At 51.2% G+C, this 22,859-nt stretch overlaps 2 protein-coding genes across 5 annotated transcripts in view; one reads left to right on the top strand and one right to left on the bottom strand.

Moving 5' to 3' along the window:
• Positions 1–13,643: 13,643 nt before the first annotated feature.
• LOC124982234 (proline-rich extensin-like protein EPR1) lies at positions 13,644–15,256 on the bottom strand. Its single transcript, XM_047548539.1, has 3 exons — positions 15,236–15,256; positions 13,966–14,877; positions 13,644–13,901 (listed from the first exon to the last, which is right to left on the bottom strand). The coding sequence occupies exons 1-3, from the start codon at positions 15,254–15,256 to the stop codon at positions 13,644–13,646; spliced, it is 1,191 nt and encodes a 396-aa protein (XP_047404495.1).
• A 5,167-nt stretch (positions 15,257–20,423) lies between these two features.
• The window catches only part of Xkr5 (XK related 5), a 29,042-nt gene continuing 26,606 nt past the window's right edge, over positions 20,424–22,859 (top strand). For 2 of the 4 annotated variants that reach the window (XR_007108377.1, XM_047550277.1), the window contains exons 1-2: positions 20,424–20,493; positions 22,282–22,465. Coding sequence is in view for 3 of the 4 variants with exons in the window: in XM_047550277.1 (XP_047406233.1) it covers positions 20,436–20,493; positions 22,282–22,465 (242 nt within the window). In the remaining variant the exon portion in view is untranslated. Of the gene's footprint in view, positions 20,494–21,508; positions 21,767–21,838; positions 21,909–22,281; positions 22,466–22,859 lie in introns of those variants that run through there. The other 2 variants (XM_047550278.1, XM_047550279.1) reach the window with 2 other exon arrangements.

Raw genomic sequence — 22,859 nt, 5'->3', positions numbered from 1 at the left:
GGATTTCTATGGGGGAGGCAACACGATCAGGCGTGAATCTCACATGGGTTATATTATGGGATGGACTGTGCCCTCAAGAGACATGTTCTAGTCCCAACTCCAGTTCCTCATGTGGAGACAGTCTTCAGAGGCAGAATCCACTTAAAATGAGGTCATTAGAGCGCAATGACATATGCCCTTATAGGAAGGGGAAATTTGGACACAGACAGACACAGGCAGACGCAAGAAGATGGGAAGACTCGCAGGACCACGTGGCTGGACGGATGCACCTAAAAGCCGGGAAGACCAAGAAGGTGGCACACACCTGAAGCTAGAAGAGGACCCTTTCCCAGAGCTCAGAGCGCATGGCGCTGATCACACCTCATTCCCTGAGCGCACTGAGGACATTCAGACCAGGGTCCTGAGCCTGCCCACCCTGGTTCACCCGTCCATCCCACAGAAACCACAATGCAGACTCAGGCCCACAGTCCCTCACTCCCTCTGCAGGCAGACTGATCCAGTGGCCCCCATGTGTGGAGCACCCCTCTTCCTGGAAACTCTTAGTAGCAAAGTGTCTTTTCAATGGCAATCATATGATCTGTTGGTAGTACCCACCTACTGCATCGATCATGCACTGTATTTTAAATAAGAAATCTAAGTCTACAACGGCATCCCCAGAATCTCACAGTCTTTGGAGACACCTAGAAGACAACTGGCCATCTAGGGACAGCCAAAGCCTGTCTCACCCAGCTGTGCCATCCTCAAGGAACCAAAAACTGAGCAGTCATTTCTAAGGTCATTGAAGTATTCCAAACTCACAGCTCCCTCCAGGTCAAGTGGCTTCAGGAAGACATTTGAGGCTACTGAAGATGATGGATTCCCCCCAACCAAGTCCTAAAGGCTTTGTCCAAAGGCCATAGGAAGCCTATGGATTTGGTGGGGAGGTCCTGCCAGCCTAGCCTTTCCACTGGAACCCAGTGGAGAGCCCCCAGCTCGTGCTGCCCCTGGGAACAGCGTGGGGCTGTTCTGAAGGCAGCTGTCCACCTGTCTGGTCAAGATCAGAGGTCATCCCTGGGAAACAACACACAGAACACCATAAGTACGTCTCCCTGAGGCTGGCCGTGCCCAGGAACCTGGCAGGGGGTGAGTGGGAAAGTGGTCCAGTTGTGGGGAAGCAGAAAAGACCCATGGAGTTAGGAGAGCTGCACCCTAGTGCCCGTGAAGCTGGACGCCACAGTGCTGCCCTGGGATGGGGCGACTCTAGGTCCCTGCAGGCCCTAAATCTTCATGGGCTCTGGAAAGAACACAGAGTCACATGTCAAGTGATTAAAACTTAATAGCTATAAACCAAACTATCAAACTGCTAAATAAAATGTTGTATCCTCCTACCTTGAACAAATACACTTCCAAAACAACTTGCAAGGCCAGGTAAAATTTAGAATCCTTAGACTCCTGAAAGTAGAATAAGCCAATAAGGGGGAGTGGGGGCCTAGGCCTGTTCCTCTTTCTACCCCCAAGGCTGTCCCACTGGGGTCTCGTGTGCTCCCACAGGGACTCTTGGCTTGTACCTCTAAGCTCCGCCCACCCTCCCACCAGCCAAGGACATGCACCCTGGCAACAGGGTCTCTCCTTGAGGGTCAGACCAGGAAAGAAACTTCTGAAGGCCCAGGAAGAAGGCAAGCAATTCTGAAGTCACAGGAACCTAGAGAATAACCTAGAAAGGGAAAAGAGACAGAGGTGTGGCCAGAGAGGAGACCTCTTGAAACCAGGCCCCAGCAGGACCCCTCTCACCCAGGTGTGCAGCTGGTCCAAAAATGGGAAAGCCCAAAGATGTTTCCAGCTGGCCCCCAAAGTTGAATCCAGAAAACTCCCAGGTTAAGAGAGGGAGCTCAGGAAGTGGAGGACCCAGGTGCGGTGGGACCAGAGCCCCGTAAGAAGTGCGAGCATGCCAACCACAGCCCTCCTGCTTGTTACCAAACTGCACACTCAGGCGTGTGTGGGTGGGCATGGGTATATTTGTAGGCATGTGCATGCATTGGCTGTGCATGCATATACATGTGTGTGAGCATGCATGTGTGGATGTGTGCATGCCCACGTGAATACAGTATTGTATGAATGTGTATATGTGTAGAGACACGTGTGCACACACTAGCATGCATGAGTGCGGGTATGTGCACATGTACCTGTGTGGTGTGGAGTATGCATCTACCTGTGTAGCAGTAGGTCGGGAGCCATTTCCCCTCCCAGGAACCTGGTCCCAGATTCCCCTGCTGGGCTGCCTCAGCGGCCGTCTTTAAAAGCTGAGCTCTGTGGTTCGGTGGGCACCGGGCTGTGATGGAGGCCACTGCAATGCTTCATGCCCACGGTGAACCAGCGCTCCACGTCAGCCTTCTGGCCGCTGCCACCTGTGTTCTGGGCAGCAAGCTGAAAGGCCAGCCAGATAGGAGCCGAGGCCAGGCTTCGGGCTCACCCTCCGAAACTGCCCTGGCCTGGGTCTGTGCTGACTCTGCTGCACAGTGGGGCACACACCGCCCTCCTTAACGCCCTCCCCTTTCTTGCCCAGGCGTGTGTTTTCCTAAGACACTCTTCTTGCCACGCCGTGCTGCTGTGGACATGCTCTGAAGTTTCAGCCCTAATTTCTGAGATTCCATTACATATGCTTTTGGCTGGACATATGATCTTGTTTTTACATTTTGGGGAAAGGGGTATGATTCATCTATAACCGTAGATATAATTAGGTTACATGCATGGCTAATCTAACTCAAGGTCACTAACCTTCGGTTGAACCCACTGTTCCCCACTGCTCACCATGTCCACCAGTGGAGGAGCCACGTGGCAAAAACCTCTGACCATGCTGGCAACATTTTTAGTTCCTCCTTGTGTGTCTGGATTTGTGGCCACTGTACTTTGTCACCACGTTCACCACCCCAGGCCACTTCAGGAGCTACCGCCAGGCTGCAACAGATTCCTATTAAAGTTAAAGAAGTCAGGACAACGGGGCCCACACAGACCTGCTGGTCTGGCAGGTCACCCTATGTGGGGCAGCGTGTGGACACCCGAGATGTTTTTAGACAGGTCTCTGGTCTAAAATGGAAGATCGCGTCTTTCATTCGTCATCATTATTAGAATGGCTCTTCTCTTGGCACATGGTATGAGCACATGGGTCAGCTTGTTTTGAATGCTCTCATTAAGCAAAATACAATGTTGGCCACCTGCTGTTCCTCCCAGTGCCTCCTGTGGGCCTGAAGTCCCCTTGGGTCTTGGGTGCCCACCTCCCAGCCTGGGGGAGGCAGGGCAGTGCTGGAGATGCCAGCAGGTGGGTGCAGGACTTGCTCAGGTGATCCTCCCTGCTATGGACTGAATGCTCAAGTTCCCTCAAGCTTGAGCCCTGCTTCCCTGGGGCTGTTGGAATCAAAATGCCTCCCTCTGAAAGCCCTAGCTAGCCGAACCCAGCCACTCAAGGTATCAGGCCTAACCTGTGGAACCTGCAAAGTGGTCTTTGCAGATGTGTTATTGTGGGATTTTGAGATGACATCTTCTGGATTGTCCAGGTGGTCCTAAGATGACCATACATCATAAGGAAGAGTCAGGGGACATTAGACACACAGAAGAGGTGGAGTCAGAGTCCAACAGGGGTCGTAAGTCCAGGTGTGCAGGCAGCCACCTGCACAGGAGTCAGGGAGCTCCCCGGAGCTCTGAAGACAGCATGGTCCCGCCAATGGCTTGATTGGGGCCCAGGGAAACTGGTTTCAAATTCCTGGCCTTCTGAATGCTGAGAGGTTAAATTTCTGTTGTTTTAAGTCCCCCAGTTTTTGACCTTTCGTAGCAGCAGCCTCGGGAAACTAAACCTGAATCCAAACACAGAAGTGACTTGGCATCTGCTGCAAAGAGTCCTGCCATGCACACCTCAGAGCAGAAACAAGGAAGGACGTGTTAGTCTCCACCGACCACTTTCACATAACTTGCACTGTTAGTGGCCTGCAGACTCTTAGAGTCCAACAAAGTGTGCACGAGAACTGCACACCAAACCTGAAGCTGAGGACACCTTCCCTGCACATCCAGGATTCCCACGATTTCTAAAGGAAATCTAAGGATTCCCTGCCTCCCCTTTGAGATGTCGCTTGGCTGACTAGTATGCAAACACAGCGTGGCCCCAAGGCCCACTGCCAGCCAGGCCTGCCCCACCATGGCCATGGGCTCAACAGGAGGCAGGAGCATGTGGAGGCCAGCTTCTCCAGCTTGGAGTCCAGCCCTCACGCCCTGCCAGCCAGCACACCCGCAACAGCAAACACCCAAAAACTCAGTTCAGCCAAGATAAAAAGTAAGGGCAGCCACAGGACACTCACCTGAAGGTCAGGCTGCAGGTTCTCTGGACCTGGCATGGACGAAAAGTCTCCAAGAACCCAGGCAGTTGTAACCAGTGTCTCTCATTTTCAAACCCACTGCTAAAATCTTGGGATGCATTTTTTTTTATACCTTTACACAGAAAAAGAACATTTCTTTCTGTAACAATTGCACAAACATATGGAACTTCACGTCAATGGAAGCCACCTTGCCCGTGGCGACCATTTTGGCCAGGGGAATGTCCTATCTTGTCTGCTTGGGACTAGATTACAGGTTCCTTCTTGTGCAAGCTGGGACCAGGTGTGTGGGATGCATCCATCCCTGGAGCTGGATATGCAGCCATTCCCCCTTAGAATGTGCAGCAGACTTCTTGGCAGAGGGTGGGGGTGGAGCTGCTCAGCTGGAAAGCACCCTGGCTCGGGTTCCTTCTTCAGAATTGGTATCACAACAGGCAATCTTACCTGCTGAGCAAGTGGCCAGGAGCTGTATAAACAGAGGGGCTTCCCGCCAACCTCAGTGGGTCTGTCTCACTACTCCCTTCCTGCCCAGGATCCATGCAGCCCTGTGCCATGAGGACTCCCTAGTGCCTGCTCCTGGTCATCTTCATTCTCTATGTTCCGGTCACCCCAGGTAAGACCTGAAGCCCAGAACACAGCTGGGCATGAGTGTCTCCCGCCCAGGGAATGGTGGAGGAGCTGTTTGGGCAGTGGCTCAGCATCCAGAAATCCATAACAAACCTGACCATGCAGGAGGATCAGCCACAAAATAGCAGAGGAATTCTTTTTATTTTTTAACTTACTGAATCTCTCTTCCCCAGAAACTCCTTGGGCTAAGAATGAAGCCTGTTTCCTGCACCAGGCGTGGAGCATGAATGTGCCAGGTGTTCAGGAAAGCAGGTGTGTCCAGCACTGAGACAGGCCTTGCAGAGAACTACAGGCAGGTGGCCTGCCCAGGGCCACTTCCCATGGGATGTCTTTCCTGGGCAGAGCACAGGGTACAGAAGAGGGCTGGACTTGGGGATCAGAGCTCGCGTGTGTCATCGTCACGCTGTCACTTGTACTATACAAGTACTATACAAGTAGCTCAGTTGTCCTAAATCTCCATCCTGTCCTTTGTGAAACGGCAACAGAGGCCAGAGTGGCAGCGAGCGCGTCGCAGACGGCAAAGGAGGCCCTGCCAGGAAGGCCTCCTGGTGCTGCGCACAGCGGAGCTCGGAGCTCGGTGCGCCTGTCCCATTTGGTCTTCTCTGGCTTCTCGCCGTGGGGCCATGGTCTATCCACCCAGGTCCCCACCCAGTTCCAGGCTGTGGAGTCAGCCCAGTGGCCTCTGAGACCAGTCTGCTCTTTCTTCCCAGTTCCTCCCTGTCTTTTGGGTCCAGAGTGGTTTTTACCAGACTTATTTAGGATGCAGAGGTTCCAATCATGACCCCGCCCTCCCAACCTCTTCCACAGGGATGGGAAGCTGGGTTAAGGGTGGGGAGCCAGGAACCAGTGCCTGGCAGACATGACGGCACCCGACATTTCCAGAGTAGAGCGCTCCTGCAGCAAGAACCAGTAGCAGCACTGCCTTATCAGAAGGGGACACGGGAACAGGATTAGAAGGGAGGCAGTCATCTGCAGAGGGAGTGCCTCGGCATGGTCTGCAACTCAGCGAATGCCACGCTCAACCAAGTAACCGAAATGTGTTTTCTTCTCCACAGGTTATGGCCACTCTATTCTGCAAAATGGTGGTCAACATAAATTTTCCCGTGCAATCCACCAGATAACCTTCAGCTGCCGTCACAGTGGAAGAAATTCTGCAGTGGGTTGTAGGACACAGGAGGACAAGGAGCCTGGAGAACGAGACCCAACGCTGAACTTCCACTCTAAGAATGCGACTGGATTATCTCCTGAAAAGAAAGAAGTGGAAAGGTGCTGAAAAGGAACGACAGTTACTTTGTGTAAACACGTTTGGAGAGATGAGTGTCTAGAGGCTGAGAGAAAGTAACAGGAGTGCATGACCACGCCCACAGGTGCAGAGGCTGGGCGGCCTGAGGCGTGAGATGCCTGTGCACGGAAACGCTGAGGCCTTAGTCACAAACAAGGCCACGTATGTGAGAAGAGAAGCTTCCACGTGCACAACCGTGGGGGAAGGTAGTTTTCTGTGTTTTACCTATGTAGGCGTATGTGCATGTGGGGCTGGCAGAGAGTATTAAATTATGAATTTGCCTCACTTGGCTTTCTCCATAGTGCTGAACTATTTCCTGGACCCTTCAAAATTTATCAGCTGACTAGGTAAGAAACCACTTTCAATTCTTAGCTTAAAACATCACCACCAGTCAGGTGTGGTGGTGCATGCCTCTAATCCCAGCAACACGGGCGGCTGAGGCAGGATCGCGAGTTCAAAACCAGCCTCGGCAAATTGGCAAGGCACTTAGCAACTCAGTGAGACCCTGTCTCTAAATAAAATATAAAAAAAGGCTGGAGATGTGGCTCAGTGATTAAGCACCATCTTTTTTGGCGTGTGATCCATAGTTTGGCAGGTTGAGCCGAGCTCGGGTGAAGGGTTCCTCTGGTCTGGTCTGGTGCGTGAACCTGCTAGGGCTCCATGGCAACGCACCACAGGCTGGGCAGCTCAAACAGCACGCATTCACTTGCTCTCCATCCTAGAAGCTGGAAGTCTGACATCGAGGCACCGGCAGGGTTGATTTGGCCTCAGAAGGCCATCTTTCCCTGTGTCTTCACATGGTCTCCCCTGTGTGTGTGCTTATGTTCAAATCTCCTTTTCATATAGGGATACCAGCCATATTGGATCAGGGTCCACTTTAAAGGTTTCATTTTACCTTAATTACCTCTGTAAAGACCCTATCTAAACATGGGTACGCTCTGAGGTACTGGGGGTTATGACCTCAGCATACAAATCTGGGGCTCACAATTCAGCCCAAAACACCTGGCTTGCTTCCGCATCTGTGGCAGCGTGCACAGTGGCTGGGTGCTGGCCAGCACCCCAGGCCCTGTGAGTTGCAGAGTCACGGGCCTGCCATCATGGGCTCACCCAGGCTTGCTCTCACAGTAGCTTCCAGAGTCCCAACAGAACAAGCGGCAGCATGCTCGGTGTCTGGAGGGCCAAGTGAGCAGTGGCACCTTCTGCTGCCTCTTGTTGATCGAAGCGAGTCTACAGGCCAACTGAGATTCTGGAGTGGGAGAAACAGATGCCACCTGCTGACGGAGACCCTGCAGAGTCACGATGCAGGAGTGTATGGTGGGACACTCTGTGGGTACTCTTTGTGGCCCGTATTGCAAATGACCACAAAGAGTAGCCAGGGTCCTTCCAACCTGGGTGTGGCTTGTGTTGTGTGAGGACCTTAGCTTAGCTCCATGCGCCTTTGAAGACCCCTTAGAGGCAGAGGATTCTCTGGCCAAAAATCCATCCCAGTCAAGGCTGCTCTCTGGTAGGAGTTCTTATTGAAAAATACAATGCATGATGAATTATCAAGGCAAGATCAGAATTTTCTGGACTTCTTTTTCTTCACCATTTATATTGTATTGGCTATTGTTTAGAGAGGAGGAGATCTAAAATATTTTCTCTGGAAAGGGCCCCCAAGGGTCCCAATGTGGACCTTGCCCTTTGCTAGTGGCCTGTGTACTGCCCCAGGTGCCAAGCCTCCCTACACGGGGTAGCGAGGCCAACGAGGGCGAAGAGGGCATTGCCACCCCCGTGACCTCCTCCTCACGGCCACCCAAATAAGGAGATCACACTAAAAACAGAGCTGGCAGAACAAGCACGACCTCAAAACCATTCCCCAACCCGCCAACCCCACTGCGGTCTAAGTGCTTCCTCGGGCCATCTCAGAAACACCCGCCTTTACCCAGGCCTGCCATCTGCACCCCCTAAATGTCCCCTCCTGGCTTTCCTGCTGCATCTTCCATCTGCCTCCACATCCCCAGCACCCTCCCCACGACACGCAGGGCATCTCGTTGCCTTAACCCCGCTGACCAGGAGGGCCTTCCCCCTTCCCCCGTCACCTGACTTGGAGCTAGCCCCTTCCTCCTAATGGGGGCCTTCTCTGTGCTCCTGGGCTATTCGCTGCAGCAGTCATTCAGTCTGAACTGGCAGAGTCCAGAGAGAAGAGAGCTGTCTCACGGCTTCTGCCCAGGGGCAGGATTTCTTTCTTTTTTTTTTTTTTTATTGTAAACAAATGGGATACATGTTGTTTCTCTGTTTGTACATGGAGTCAGGCATACCATTTGTGTAATCATAAATTTATATAGAGTAATGTTGTTTGATTCATTCTGTAATTTTTTTCCCTTCCCCCCACCCCTCCCACCCCTCTTTTCCCTCTATACAGTCCTTCCTTCCTCCATTCTTGCCCCCCTCCCTAACCCTAACTCTAACCCTAACACTAACCCCTCCCACCCCCTATTATGTGTCATCATCCACTTATTAGCGATATCATTCATCTTTTGGTTTTTTGAGATTGGCTTATCTCACTTAGCATGATATTCTCCAATTTTGTCCATTTGCGTGCAAATGCCATAATTTTATCATTCTTTATGGCTGAGTAATATTCCATTGTATATATATATATATATATAACAGTTTCTTTATCCATTCATCAATTGAAGGACATCTAGGTTGGTTCCACAATCTGGCTATTGTGAATTGAGCAGCTATGAACATTGATGTGGCTGTATCTCTGTAGTATGCTGATTTTAGGTCCTTTGGGTAAAGGCCAAGGAGTGGGATAGCTGGGTCAAATAGTGGTTCCATTCCAAGTTTTCTAAGGAATCTCCACACTGCTTTCCAGAGTGGCTGCACTAATTTGCAGCCCTACCAGTAATGTATTAGTGTACCTTTCTCCCCACATCCTCACCAACACCTGTTATTGCTTGTATTCTTGATAATCGCCATTCTAATTGGGGTGAGATGGAATCTTAGAGTGGTTTTGATTTGCATTTCTCTTATTACTACAGATGTTAAACATTTTTCCATATGTTTGTTGATTGCTTGTAGATCTTCTTCTGTGAAGTGTCTGTTCATTTCCTTAGCCCATTTGTCGATTGGATTATTTGCATTCTTGGTGTAGAGTTGTTTGAGTTCTTTATAGATTCTGGAGATTAGTGCTCTATCTGAAGTATGATTGGCAAAGATTTTCTCCCACTCTGTAGGCTCTTTCTTCGCATTGCTGATAGTTTCCTTTGCTGAGAGAAAGCTTTTTAGTTTGAATCTATCCCAGTTATTGATTCTTGCTTTTATTTCTTGTGCTATGGGAGTCCTGTTGAGGAAGTCTGGTCCTAAGCCAACATGTTGAAACTCTGGACCTACTTTTTCTTCTATAAGATGCAGGGTCTCTGGTCTGATTCCGAGGTCCTTAATCCATTTTGAGTTTAGTCTCGTGCATGGTGAGAGATATGGGTTTAGTTTCATTCTGTTGCGTATGGATTTCCAATTCTCCCAGCACCATTTGTTGAAGAGGCTATCTTTTCTCCATTGCATATTTTTGGCCCCTTTGTCTAGTATGAGAAAATTGTATTTATTTGGGTTTGTGTCCGTGTCCTCTCTTCTGTACCACTGATCCACCTTTCTATTTTGGTACCAATACCATGCCGTTTTTGTTACTATTGCTTTGTAGTAGAGTTGAAGATCTGGTATTGTGATACCCCCTGCTTCACTCTTTCTGCTAAGGATTGCTTTAGCTATTCTGGGTTTCTTATTCTTCCAGATGAATTTCATAATTTCTTGCTCTATTTCTGTAAGGTACATCATTGGGATTTTAATTGGAATTGCATTGAATCTGTATAGCACTTTTGGTAGTATGTCCATTTTGACAATATTAATTCTGCCTATCCAGGAACATGGGAGATCTTTCCATCTTCTAAGGTTTTCTTTAATTTCTTTCTTTAGTGTTCTGTAGTTCTCATTGTAGAGGTCTTTCACCTCTTTTGTGAGATTGATTCCCAAGTATTTTATTATTTTCGAGGCTATTATGAATGGGGTAGTTTTCCTAATTATTCTTTCCAAAGATTCATCACTTATGTATAAAAATGCATTAGATTTATGTGCATTGATCTTATATCCCGCTACTTTACTGAATTCACTTATGAGTTCTAGAAGTTTTCTGGTGGAATTTCCTGGTTCCTCTAAGTATATAATTACGTCATCAGCAAATAGGGATAGTTTGAGTTCTTCTTTTCCTATTTGTATCCCTTTAATTTCTTTGGTCTGTCTAATTGCTCTGGCTAGAGTTTCAAGGACGATGTTGAATAGAAGTGGTGAGAGAGGGCATCAGGGGCAGGATTTCTGCACTAACCATCCCACATCCATGAGCCACCACTGCCTTCACCCCTCAAGACACACTCGGGGCTTCCTCTGGGCCCGAGGCAAACAAGGCAAAGGCAGTCCCTCCTCTCAGGTGCTTGCCAGTTAGTGGAGGAAGACTGATTATGAAAACAGTAAACAAGTTAGATGACACGAAGCAAAAGGAGGCAGCTGAGAGCAGTCTGGAGGCGCAGGAGGTGGGGTGCTGTACCCCCGCCACCGCCCCGAAACCCTCAGGCGGGATCAGAAAGTCCCGGGCCACGTCTTCTAGGAGCCCTCTCCCTTCCCCACGTACACAGCCTGCAGGACTTGGGGGAAGTCGCCCTGATGCTGGGCACAGCATGCGAGGCAAAGGGGGTCACTTTATTAATGACCACTCTCGGCAGAGAAAGTGCCCTCTGCCCTGGCTTTGTGCCTGGTGTGTGCCCAGCCCCAGGGGGCAGGAGGAGGAAGGGGAGGAAGACAATTCCTGCCACACCACTGTCTAAAGACTTTCTTGTACACCCCACGACACTGTGAGGCATCGGTTACGAAACGCCACACTTTGCTGGGGATGCTTGGCTGCACGCCTGGTCTGCGTCTGCTGGCCGAGCAGACGCCTCTCGGAATCTCAGGAGCATGTAACAGGCAGGGCCTGTGGAGACAGGGTTTCCGAAGCATTTGGAAGTTACCCAAGATGCTCAAGTACTAAGGATTATTTTAATGAAATTAAAATACATTTACCTGGGTGTAGTGACACACACCTGTAACCCCACAACTGTAATCCCAACAGAGGTTGAAGCAGGAGGATCACAAGTTCAAGGCCAGTCGGGGCAACTTAGCAAGACCCTGGCTCAACACAAAATTTAAAAAATCTGAGGACATGGTTCAGTGATGGTGTGCCTGTGAGTTCAACCCCAGTACCAAAGAATAAAACGCATTTCTTTCCACATTGATTTGTTTTACAAGTATGTTTTGAAGACAGGTTTCCCCGCTTCTCCCTTCAGACTGGATTGGAATGCGTGGTGCAGTACTGCCACCTACTGGACCTCTGCATGCACTGCGGGACTCCTGTGCACACGCCCAAGGTTTGCTGTGAATGTTCCTATGGCAGTGAGTGTGTTGTGGGCCACGCTATACGGGCAATGACCAAACAGACTCCATTCTCCCCTGAGACTCAATGTCACGTAATTCCCGTGGGGACTCCCTGCCTCTGTACCCATCAACAGTTGCCTAGCATAGCATGTTTGGCAACACAAAATGGTAATTCATATACAATGTAAGATTGTTCTCCCCCTGGGTTCCATTTTTCTTGGGCAGTGTACCCTAACAATTGTTTAAGTGTTAGTAACCATTCTCTGATTGTCATAGCAACAGCCACTTATGATCAATGTACTGACATGCTTTACTTATGTATAAAGGGTGTACTCTAACCCCTGGAGGGGGTTGAAGGGTACAGACTTGCAGCCTACCCCTCCTTCCCACCAGCTAGAGAATCCACACCACCAGCCGGTGCATAAAGATGTTTCCCTCTCCTGCTTTAAGATTGACTCAGCAATCTCACCATAAAAGGTGCACCCTGTTTATACATAATATCTGCAACTGCAAACAGTGGTTCTGGTGTTAAGGGGCTCAGAAGGCAACGAGGGAGGATTCCTTCCAGGGCTTGGGGTGGGAACAGGGAAAGTCCTGGCAGATAGCACGGACTCCCTCCCTAGCACCAGCAGAGACTAAAGCCTAGTGGCCCAGAATGGTTCCTTCACAAGTCATTCCAGGGTCATCCCAGGGTTAGCAACAGCAATATGGAAAACACTGTGGTCTTCTTGTCCAAGTCCAGGCCCTCAAAGGACTGCTACAAACTACCAAGGGTTGCAGGATTCTTTACACTCTTGGCAAGGAGTGTAAGATCTAATAACCTACACCTGGAAATTAGTCTTTCAATAAACTGTCCAGCAGAAGGGCCAGGGGAGAGCTAGGTCCAAAAACTGGTTATTGTAGTGCTATTGACACTACAAAAATAAAAACCAAGTACATGTTCAGCTACAGGTAAAGAATCAGAGCAGGCAGGGCTGGGGTGTGGCTCGGTGGTAGAGCAGTGGCCGAGCTTCCAGCAGGCAGTGGGTTCCGTCCCCAGCACCACGCAGACACAGAAAAATCCCTGCCCCCCAACACTGCTGAATACAGAGCATATGCCAATAAAAATCAGAACCAACTATGTGACCATGAGCCCAACTAAGTGGAAAAGCAGAATACTAACTTCAAGGCACATTTTATTCCAATAATGTAAGAAGAAAAGCATGATCAAAGACTCAAAGGTGTATATCTGAAGTTAAAATAACAATTACCTTAATTCTGAAGCACTATCTCACTTTGACCAGACCACAGGACTTTTCCTCAGACCGGATCTGGACTCCTGAACGGGGGCCGCCCCATGCTCTGGACGCACACCGGACTACCGTGCCACTTCATACTGTTGACCTAACTAAAGCAGTAATGTGATTACATTGCACTTTGTATTCCTCTAAATACTAATGGATTTGAGTATGACTTGAATTCTCTCTGGTTTTGGGTTGTTTTCTATAGTAAATTGGGCCTTTTCAGGTTTTTCTTTTCTGTAAATTCCCTCTTCCCACTTTTTCCAATAAATTGCTTATTAGAATTTTTATCAGGGTTAGTACCACATTCTACTGGTGAAAGCAAACCCAAGACCAGCAAGATTCAGGAGTTAGGAAGCAGTTCCACTGCATGGGATGTGCACAGGAAGAGGGGAGAAGCAGAGTGGGGCGGGGTGGGTATGTACACCCTAGAAACAACTTCCCCAGCTTCCAAGAGATTTCCACGAGACACTACCACCTACTCTCTCTTCCCACTTGCTTAACCTCATGGCTGCCATTTGGGGTAGGAGTCACTGTTACCGGAGTCCTTGGCTGAAGGCCCTGGCCCCAGGGGGCCCAATAGACCAGCTCAGCCACCAGCCCCAATATGCCAATCAAAGAGACAGAAAAGCAATGGTGAGGGGCAGGAAAGGAAGAACAGGGACATCTTCAAGGGGCTGGAGGTGGCAAGAAGGAGAACAGAGACAAGGGCAGGTGCTTGCAGGGAGGGGGCTTGCAGGGCAGGGGCTTGCAGGGAGGGGGCTTGCAGGGAGGGGGCTTGCAGGGAGGGGCTTGCAGGGAGGGGTCTTGCAGGGAGGGGGCTTGCAGGGCGGGGGCTTGCAGGGCAGGGGCTTGCAGGGCAGGGGGCTTGCAGGGAGGGGCTTGCAGGGCGGGGGCTTGCAGGGCAGGGGGCTTGCAGGGCGGGGGCTTGAAGGGAGGGGCTTGCAGGGCAGGGGCTTGCAGGGAGGGGGCTTGCAGGGCGGGGGCTTGCAGGGCAGGGGGCTTGCAGGACAGGGGCTTGCAGGGCAGGGGGCTTGCAGGACAGGGGCTTGCAGGGCAGGGGCTTGCAGGGCAGGGGCTTGCAGGGAGGGGTCTTGCAGGGAGGGGGCTTGCAGGGCGGGGGCTTGCAGGGAGGGGGCTTGCAGGGCAGGGGGCTTGCAGGGCGGGGGCTTGAAGGGAGGGGCTTGCAGGGCAGGGACTTGCAGGGAGGGGGCTTGCAGGGCGGGGGCTTGCAGGGCAGGGGGCTTGCAGGACAGGGGCTTGCAGGGCAGGGGGCTTGCAGGACAGGGGCTTGCAGGGCAGGGGCTTGCAGGGCAGGGGCTTGCAGGGAGGGGTCTTGCAGGGAGGGGGCTTGCAGGGCGGGGGCTTGCAGGGCGGGGGCTTGCAGGGCAGGGGGCTTGCAGGACAGGGGCTTGCAGGGCAGGGGCTTGCAGGGCGGGGGCTTGAAGGGAGGGGCTTGCAGGGCAGGGGCTTGCAGGGCAGGGGGCTTGCAGGGCGGGGGCTTGAAGGGAGGGGCTTGCAGGGCAGGGACTTGCAGGGAGGGGGCTTGCAGGGCGGGGGCTTGCAGGGCAGGGGGCTTGCAGGGAGGGGCTTGCAGGGCAGGGGTTTGCAGGGAGGGGGCTTGCAGGGAGGGGGCTTGCAGGGAGGGGCTTGCAGGGCAGGGGCTTGCAGGGAGGGGCTTGCAGGACAGGGGCTTGCAGGGAGGGGGCTTGCAGGGCAGGGGCTTGCAGGGAGGGGGCTTGCAGGACAGGGGCTTGCAGGGAGGGGGCTTGCAGGGCAGGGGCTTGCTGGGAGGGGGCTTGCAGGGAGGGGTCTTGCAGGGCGGGGGCTTGCAGGGCAGGGGGCTTGCAGGGAGGGGCTTGCAGGGCAGGGGTTTGCAGGGAGGGGGCTTGCAGGGAGGGGGCTTGCAGGGCAGGGGGCTTGCAGGACAGGGGCTTGCAGGGCAGGGGCTTGCAGGGAGGGGTCTTGCAGGGCGGGGGCTTGCAGGGCAGGGGGCTTGCAGGGAGGGGCTTGCAGGGCAGGGGTTTGCAGGGAGGGGGCTTGCAGGGAGGGGGCTTGCAGGGCGGGGGCTTGCAGGGCTGGTGGAGGAGGTCTTCCCGGGCAGGACTTGGTCTGGCTGATCCTTATCTGGTACTGGCTCTGTGAAGCTCTGGGCAGGTCATGGTGGCTTGAGGGGGACATTTGAGAAGGCAGGCTCTCTGGGGCAGGAGACAACCTTGGCTTCCTCATGGGGAAACGGCTCCCACTTAGGGAGCAATTACTTGGCAGTAGTTTCGGTCCATTGTTATAAAGCTGCTCGTGAACCAGGATTGTTGGAATAGTCACCTTGGATTACAGGAGTGATTACAGGAGTAATCCAAGGCGACTGCAGAAGACAGTGGCTCAGGGAAAAGAGCTGAGGCGGTAGATGGAGGTGGAGAGGGACAGAATGGAGTTGGAGCGGCGACTGGACCCTTCTCCCGCGGTATTCCGAGCTGAGGCTGTTCTCCAGGACCACTTTCTCCATGACTTTTTTCTGCTTCTTCCAAAACCCTTCCATTAGCTTCAAGGTCAAAGACAATGATCCTAGCTCTCATCTGACCTGCTGCTATCCCAAGACAGAGCCCCACCGTCCAGCTTTTAAATCATTGGCTTTTTAACCTATGAACTGTAGGATACACGTGTAGTACTCAGAGAATACCTAGGGTGCGGAGAGGACGATTTTCTAAAACTTGAAATGCTGACAGAGGTGCAGAACACCACCCTGATCTCTTACCAGCCGAGAAGAGCCTTTATTTTTCGCCCAAATTTCCACATATGATTTCAACTTCATCTTCCGATTCTAGAACATGATAGCACTTCTTCCCATACGCATGTTGGCCACGTGACCCCTTTGATAGGCAACCCTGAAGAAGGGCTGCAGGCAAACACAAGGTGGGGAGGGGGTGGGCAAGAACAGGGCAATGAGGTCGGGAGAGAGGTGAAACTGACGGACTGAAAGGCAGGCCTCGGGACGGGTCTGGTCCAGAGCAAAGGGCACCACAAGGTTTACAGGAGATTCTGATCACCTGTGCTTTAGAATCGAGTCTCTGAAATGAGGAGAGGCCTAGAAGATTAGAATTAGAATCTGAAGGGAGTTGAAATGGAATAGAAAACTGGAGAAGGGGGACCTGCAGGATAAAGAGACATTATCTCCAATGAAATAAAGGAAATTATGATTCACTGTGAAACTGTCAAGAGTCAAAGATGTCTGACTGCATAATTTTGTTTTAGTAAATGAGCAACCCATCCTAAGAGTTGGATAGGTTTCCTTGCTTTGTAGGTCCACCTGGGACCCGCAACTCTTTTTCAAGATGTATATTCTTCAGTGTAGATTTTTTTCTCTGTTCAGTTTTTGCAGGGAAGGAGGGAGTGCACGCCATTATCTAATGAAACGAATAGGGATGGAGAAACAAAGACTCAGTCTAGGCTCAAGGAGAGCCTCTGGAAACCCCTCCCCCAATACAAAGAGGAAGAATAGTCAGCTAATAACTGGTTCTGGAATTCAAGACCTCCACATCCATCGGCACCATGCCTAAATGTCTTTTCCTCCTTGAAAGAAAATGACAGAGATGCTGGTACTAACAGAAGTATACACAGTGTGTGACAATCTCTCCTTGACCCAACTATAGTCTGGCTCCTCTGAGCTCTCAGTTCAAATCTGGGCTTCAACTCTCTGCCCCTCTAGAATCTAATTTTAGCAAGAATCCTGCTGTATCAGTTTAATCAGAATCCCTCCAGTTGAATGTCTGGTTGCTAGGGGACAGACAGATGAGGATGGTGGAAACATCATTAAGACTGATTCTGTAAAATGGGCCCACAGTGCTGACCCCCACATGCTCTTTCCCAAGAAGCCATTTACCTGCAGCCCTACCTGGCCTATGTGAACAGGCTCTGTCACATTCCTCAGCAAACCACCTGTTAACTGCAGGAGAAATGCAAGCCCAAGAAAATGCTGATGGGAGGAACCCAGATTTTTGTGACCAGATTCTGAAACTCTGGGATATAATGACAGTTTCCCCTAACCATAAGATCTATAAGCATGTATGGTTAAAAATCCAATTAGAATTGGCCAGGGGCTGGGGTTGTGGCTCAGTGGTGGAGCACTTGTCTAGCATGTGTGAGACCCTGGGTTCAATTCTCAGCACTACATATAAATAAATGAATAAAATAAATGTCCAAAAAAATTAAAAAAATTAAAAAAAAAGAATTGGTCAGCATGGGCCCAAGGTGACCTAGAGTTGCCATGACAGTGGGGACTTGAAAATTCCATCACCCTCCTCTCAATCAAAAGTCAAGAGTCGGACCTGGTGGGACGCTCTGGAAACTTCTCTGAGATCCCCAATAAAACTGGAGTGCAGGAGAGGCGCACAGTCCCTCTCCTCTGAGAGTACCTACCCTCTCCCTTGAGAGTGTCCCCTTCTCCTTTCCTATCCCTTCAGTAAACCCCTTCCTGTTACTCTGAGCAACGTCTGAAATCTCTGACTTGATCACAAGAATCAGTCAGGGTTTTTTTTTTTTTTTTCTGGAATTTGAATAAATATGTTTATTTGTTTCAACCTTTGACATTTCTTTTTTTGTTATTGTAAATAAATGGGATACATGTTGTTTCTCTGTTTGTACATGGAATAAAGTCATACCATTTGTGTAATCATAAATTTACATAGGGTGATGTTGGTTGATTCATTCCGTTATTTTTCCCCTTCCCCCCACCCCTCCCACCCCTCTCTTCCCTCTATACAGTCCTTCCTTCCTCCATTCTTGCCCCCCTCCCTAACCCTCACTCTAACCCTAAAACTAACCCCTCCCACGCCCCATTATGTATCATCATCCACTTATCAGCGAGATCATTCTTCCTTTGGTTTTTTGAGATTGGCTTATCTCACTTAGCATGATATTCTCCAATTTTGTCCATTTGCGTGCAAATGTCATAATTTTATCATTCTTTATGGCTGAGTAATATTCCATTGTATATATATGCCACATTTTCTTTATCCATTCATCAACTGAAGGGCATCTAGGTTGGTTCCACAATCTGGCTATGGTGAATTGAGCAGCAATGAACATTGATGTGGCTGTATCTCTGTAGTATGCTGATTGTAAGTCCTTTGGGTATAGGCCAAGGAGTGGGATACCTGGGTCAAATGGTGGTTCCATTCCAAGTTTTCTAAGGAATCTCCATACTGCCTTCCAGAGTGGCTGCACTAATTTGCAACCCCACCAGCAATGTATGGGTGTACCTTTTTCCCCACATCCTCACCAACACCTGTTGTTGCTTGTTTTCTTGATAATCGCCATTCTGATTGGGGTGAGATGGAATCTTAGGGTGGTTTTGATTTGCATTTCTCTTATTACTAGAGATGTTGAACATTTTTCCATATGTTTGTTGATTGTTTGTAGGTCTTCTTCTGTGAAGTGTCTGTTCATTTCCTTAGACCATTTGTCGATTGGGTTATTTGTAGTCTTGGTGTAGAGTTGTTTGAGTTCTTTATAGATTCTGGAGATTAGTGCTCTATCTGAAGTATGATTGGCAAAGATTTTCTCCCACTCTGTAGGCTCTTTCTTCGCATTGCTGATAGTTTCCTTTGCTGAGAGAAAGCTTTTTAGTTTGAATCTATCCCAGTTGTTGATTCTTGCTTTTATTTCTTGTGCTATGGGAGTCCTGTTGAGGAAGTCTGGTCCTAAGCCGACATGTTGAAGATCTGGACCTACTTTTTCTTCTATAAGATGCAGGGTCTCTGGTCTGATTCCGAGGTCCTTAATCCATTTTGAGTTTAGTTTCGTGCACAGTGAGAGATACGGGTTTAGTTTCATTCTGTTACATATGGATTTCCAATTTTCCCAGCACCATTTGTTGAAGAGGCTATCTTTTCTCCATTGCATATTTTTGGCCCCTTTGTCTAGTATGAGAAAATTGTATTTATTTGGGTTTGTGTCCATGTCCTCTATTCTGTACCATTGATCTACCTGTCTATTTTGGTACCAATACCATGCCGTTTTTGTTACTATTGCTTTGTAGTAGAGTTGAATTCTGGTATTGCAATACCCCCTGCTTCATTTTTCCTGCAAAGGATTGCTTTAGCAATTCTGGGTTTCTTATTCTTCCAGATGAATTTCATGATTGCTTGTTCTATTTCTGTAAGGTACATTGTTGGGATTTGAATTGGAATTGCATTGAATCTGTATAGCACTTTTGGTAGTATGGCCATTTTGACAATATTAATTCTGCCTTTCCAGGAACATGGGAGATCTTTCCATCTTCTAAGGTGTTCTTTGATTTCTTTCTTTAGTGTTCTGTAGTTCTCATTGTAGAGGTCTTTCACCTCTTTTGTGAGATTGATTCCCAAGTATTTTATTTTTTTCGAGGCTATTGTGAATGGGGTAGTTTTCCTAACTTCTCTTTCTGAAGATTCATCACTTATGTATAAAAATGCATTAGATTTATGAGCATTGATCTTATATCCCGCTACTTTACTAAATTCACTTATGAGTTCTAAGAGTTTTCTGGTGGAATTTCCTGGTTCCTCTAAGTATATAATCATATCATCAGCAAATAGGGTTCTCCCAGCTGGTTTAGTAACAGCCAGCTCCACATGATCACCCCCAAATGGGACCAAATTCCTCACTTCCCACCAGCCCAGGTGACCTCCGGCCAGCCAGGCCTGCCTTGAGCAAGAGTCCTGCTGTGTCAGGGGAGCCAGAGTCCTCAAGCCTGAGGTCTCCTCTTTTTAGACCCCACCCCAACCCCACCCTGCAGCTTGCCTATAAATCCCTACCTTCCCCTGTTGCACTGGGGATTAAGACCGGTTCTCTTTCCACCAGAAATTCCACTGCAGTTATGCTCTGGACACAAGGGTCCCCACATTTATGGCCGTGGCTTGGATAAAGTTGGCCTCACAATGTTAGCAAACGTCAGAATGACTTAATCTACTGACCCGCGGTTTCCAGAGCTCAGGTTTGCAGCAGAGATTCTGCTTAACCTTCAAAGACATCAGGGGAAAGCTTCTGTGCAGATGGAGACTGGGAGGGACTTGGAGGTTAGGTGCCATTGAAGTGCACTGCGTTTTTCTGGCACATAATTGTAAGATTTCAAAGACCCAATTAAGGATTCTAATGCAGTTCCTTCTTCCCCCCCGCCTCTCTCCTGGACCTGCTTTCTGCTGCACTCCAGGAGATACAGAGAAGAGCGCGCTTCTTCTTAGATCCACTTCAGGGGCCAGAACAAAGCGGGACTTCCCCACTCAGAACCTGTCCTTCCTCCCTCCCTTGCTAGCAACTTGGCATAAACCAGACCCCGCCGCGCGTCCAACTGCTCTGGCCGAAATGCCTCCCGCAGTCGGGCCTCAGGCCGGAAACTTCCCCGACTAGGGGCGGCTGGCAAGGGAAGGGGCGGGCGCAGGCGGCGGGACGGCGGGGCAGCGGGGCGGCGGGGCGGCGTGGAGGATGCACGCGGGGCTCCTGGGGCTCTCCGCCCTGCTGCAGGCGGCGGAGCAGAGCGCGCGTGAGTGCTGCGCAGCCTGCGGCTGGCGCCGGCTAGTGCTCACCCCTCCAACCCCCACCTCTCCCCAGCGCCGACGGGGGCGCACACCCCATCCCTGTCCCCTTGGGCAGCCGGCGGAGCGCCACGCACTGTGCTTGCACGGTGGCTCCCCTCCCTGCTTGCCAAGCATGCCCGCCAGTCCTTCGTGGGCGCCCACGGTTGAAGATCCCTTGCGGATGCGTAACCCGCCGCCGATGCATGACAGCCCTCATGGATGCAGGATCCCCGGGCGGTTGCATGACTTTCTCCCCCTTCCCCCACCCATGCATGGCACCTTCCGCGGATGCACGGTTCTCGCACGGATGGGGGGTTACCCCGTGGAAAAGGCGGATGGGCATCCCGCCCCTCCCTCCAGAAAGAGCTCTGGTAGATCCCGCACACGCTTTGCCGAGTGCTGCTGGCTCTAGATGTGCCCCGCCTCTCCCCTTCGGCCCCGCCGGAGCCGAGGGTTTAGGGGACGGAGGGCCCGAAGGACAGTGGCTCCCCACTGGGGTTTGGGAAATGCGGCAGACGGGACCTGCTAGGGAGACCAACGTCGCGCAGAGAAACCCAACAACCGAGTGCAGGCGAATCAAAATGGCCATAACTTTCGCGCCCTTCGCGTTCGAACTTGTAACTCCTACGAAGCGGGAGGGCGGTGCCCCGCCCACTTCCGCCACGCCCCCTGCTCCCCGTCTTCCGGGGCCGGGTCTCTGGGGAGTGCTGGTGGGGCCTTAGGGAGGCTCCATCTTCAAGACCCCCAGGGCTCGGCGCCCGCTCCCAACGCACACCCTTCGGGACCCACCGAGCGCTGACTCGCAGTGTCCCCTCGGGTTCCTGCCAGTCCCCGTGCGCACCCGCTGCGCCTTCTCAGAGCGGCGCTGGAGGAGCCGGGGTGGCGTTCTACCTGAGCACTCTCAATTCCTGCGCTGCAGCAGGGGAGGCCCAGACGGGAAAGGGAGGCGCTGGTTGGCCGAGTGTGTGGCGGGAGGCGCAGGGCGGTGAGACCGCTGGACAGAGCCTGGGATGAGGGAGTGGCTCCCGGGGCCCAGACTCCTCTGCCCAGAGCTGCAGGATTCCAAGCTGTTCCTCAGGGCAGTGCATTTGCCACTGACCTGTCATGACCTGTCATGACCTGTGCCCGTAAACTTTAATACTGTAAAATTCAAGTAACACTAATATAAAAGAACTACTAGGTATTCCTGTGGCTACCAGAGCTGCCGCCTCCGTTGCCAACCTCCTACGATCCTCAGCAGTGAGTAGCGCCGCGGTAGGGTGGTTGCTGACACTTGCACAGCTGTGAGGGCCCCTTTGGAGAAGCAGGAGGCTACAGAGGGACCCGGAGGAAGCACCACGGTCAGGAGGCAGAAGACAGCAGCTGGGATAGAGAAGGCCAGGTTGGGGACTCCTAGACAAGGACTGAGCCCAACGGGGGGGGGGGGCAGTTTAGGACAGGCTAGTGTGGATAAGTTGTGTGGGATTTGGGCTCTGTGGTGGCCCCTGGATGCCTGGCTCCTGGCACTGAGAGGACTAAGGCAGAGCAGTCCTGTCTCCTGGGTGTGGGACAGAGACAGGAGAATGACTCTGGACTGGGCAGTGTGCCTGTCACAGGCAAGTTCCTGGAGGCGCCCGTGCCACCTCTAGAGAAGCAGTCTCTTCCCACCCAGGAGACTTTGTAAGATTTCAGAACACGGTAACACCCTGAAAACTTAAAATATTTACCATACAGTTACCCAGTCCAGACCCTCTGGTCTTTTCTCTTCCCTCCAGGCCTCTACACTATGGTGTACTACTTCACCACAGGACAGCTCTTCTGGGGGTGGCTGGCCTCTTCTGTCCTCCTGCCTGGCTGCTTGGTCCAGGGCCTGAGCTATCTGTGGTTCCGAGCAGACGGGCATCCAGGCTGTGGCCTGCTGGTGGTGCTGCACCTCCTGCAGCTGGGCGTCTGGAAGCGGTAAGAATAGCCAGCCTCCTTCCGCCTCCAGAGGAAGGGGCGAGAGGAGGCGCCTCTGTCCTCTGTCCATATACGTTCTGTCCATAGGTCATGGAAGTTCAGGATCCCACCCCCGCTTGATGCTGACGTCCCCTCATCCAGCATCTCTAACAACAGGACCGCTCCTGGCTGCATCTGTGACCTTTAGAAAGCTTTTTCTTGTCTTCAGCCAAATTCTGTCCTTATGTGTTTCCATCCTTTCGTCAACCTTTGGAGCCAAATAAGGCAGCTCTGTTTGAACACCTATTACCTTAGGCCAGGAAGGTGAGGTAGGTTAAGTGAGCCTCAGGCTAGACAGTGAGCACCCCACACCCTCACACCCCACAGTAGCATCTGTTCAAGCTTTTGTGAAAGG

This window comes from Sciurus carolinensis, chromosome 4, assembly GCF_902686445.1.
Source record: "Sciurus carolinensis chromosome 4, mSciCar1.2, whole genome shotgun sequence".
In the NCBI taxonomy this organism is placed as follows: domain Eukaryota; kingdom Metazoa; phylum Chordata; class Mammalia; order Rodentia; family Sciuridae; genus Sciurus; species Sciurus carolinensis.
Note: the sequence above shows the minus strand (reverse complement) of the source record. Positions and strands in the feature narration are given on the sequence as shown.

Coding starts and splice junctions, on each gene's coding strand:
- LOC124982234 (XM_047548539.1), bottom strand. CDS start 15,256: ATGGACCGAAACTACTGCCAA. Junction 14,878..15,235: donor TGGACCGAAACTACTGCCAA/GTAATTGCTCCC, acceptor CTGCCCTGCAAG/CCCCCTCCCTGCAAGCCCCC. Junction 13,902..13,965: donor TCCTGCAAGCCCCCTGCCCT/GCAAGCCCCCGC, acceptor CCTCCCTTCAAG/CCCCCGCCCTGCAAGCCCCC.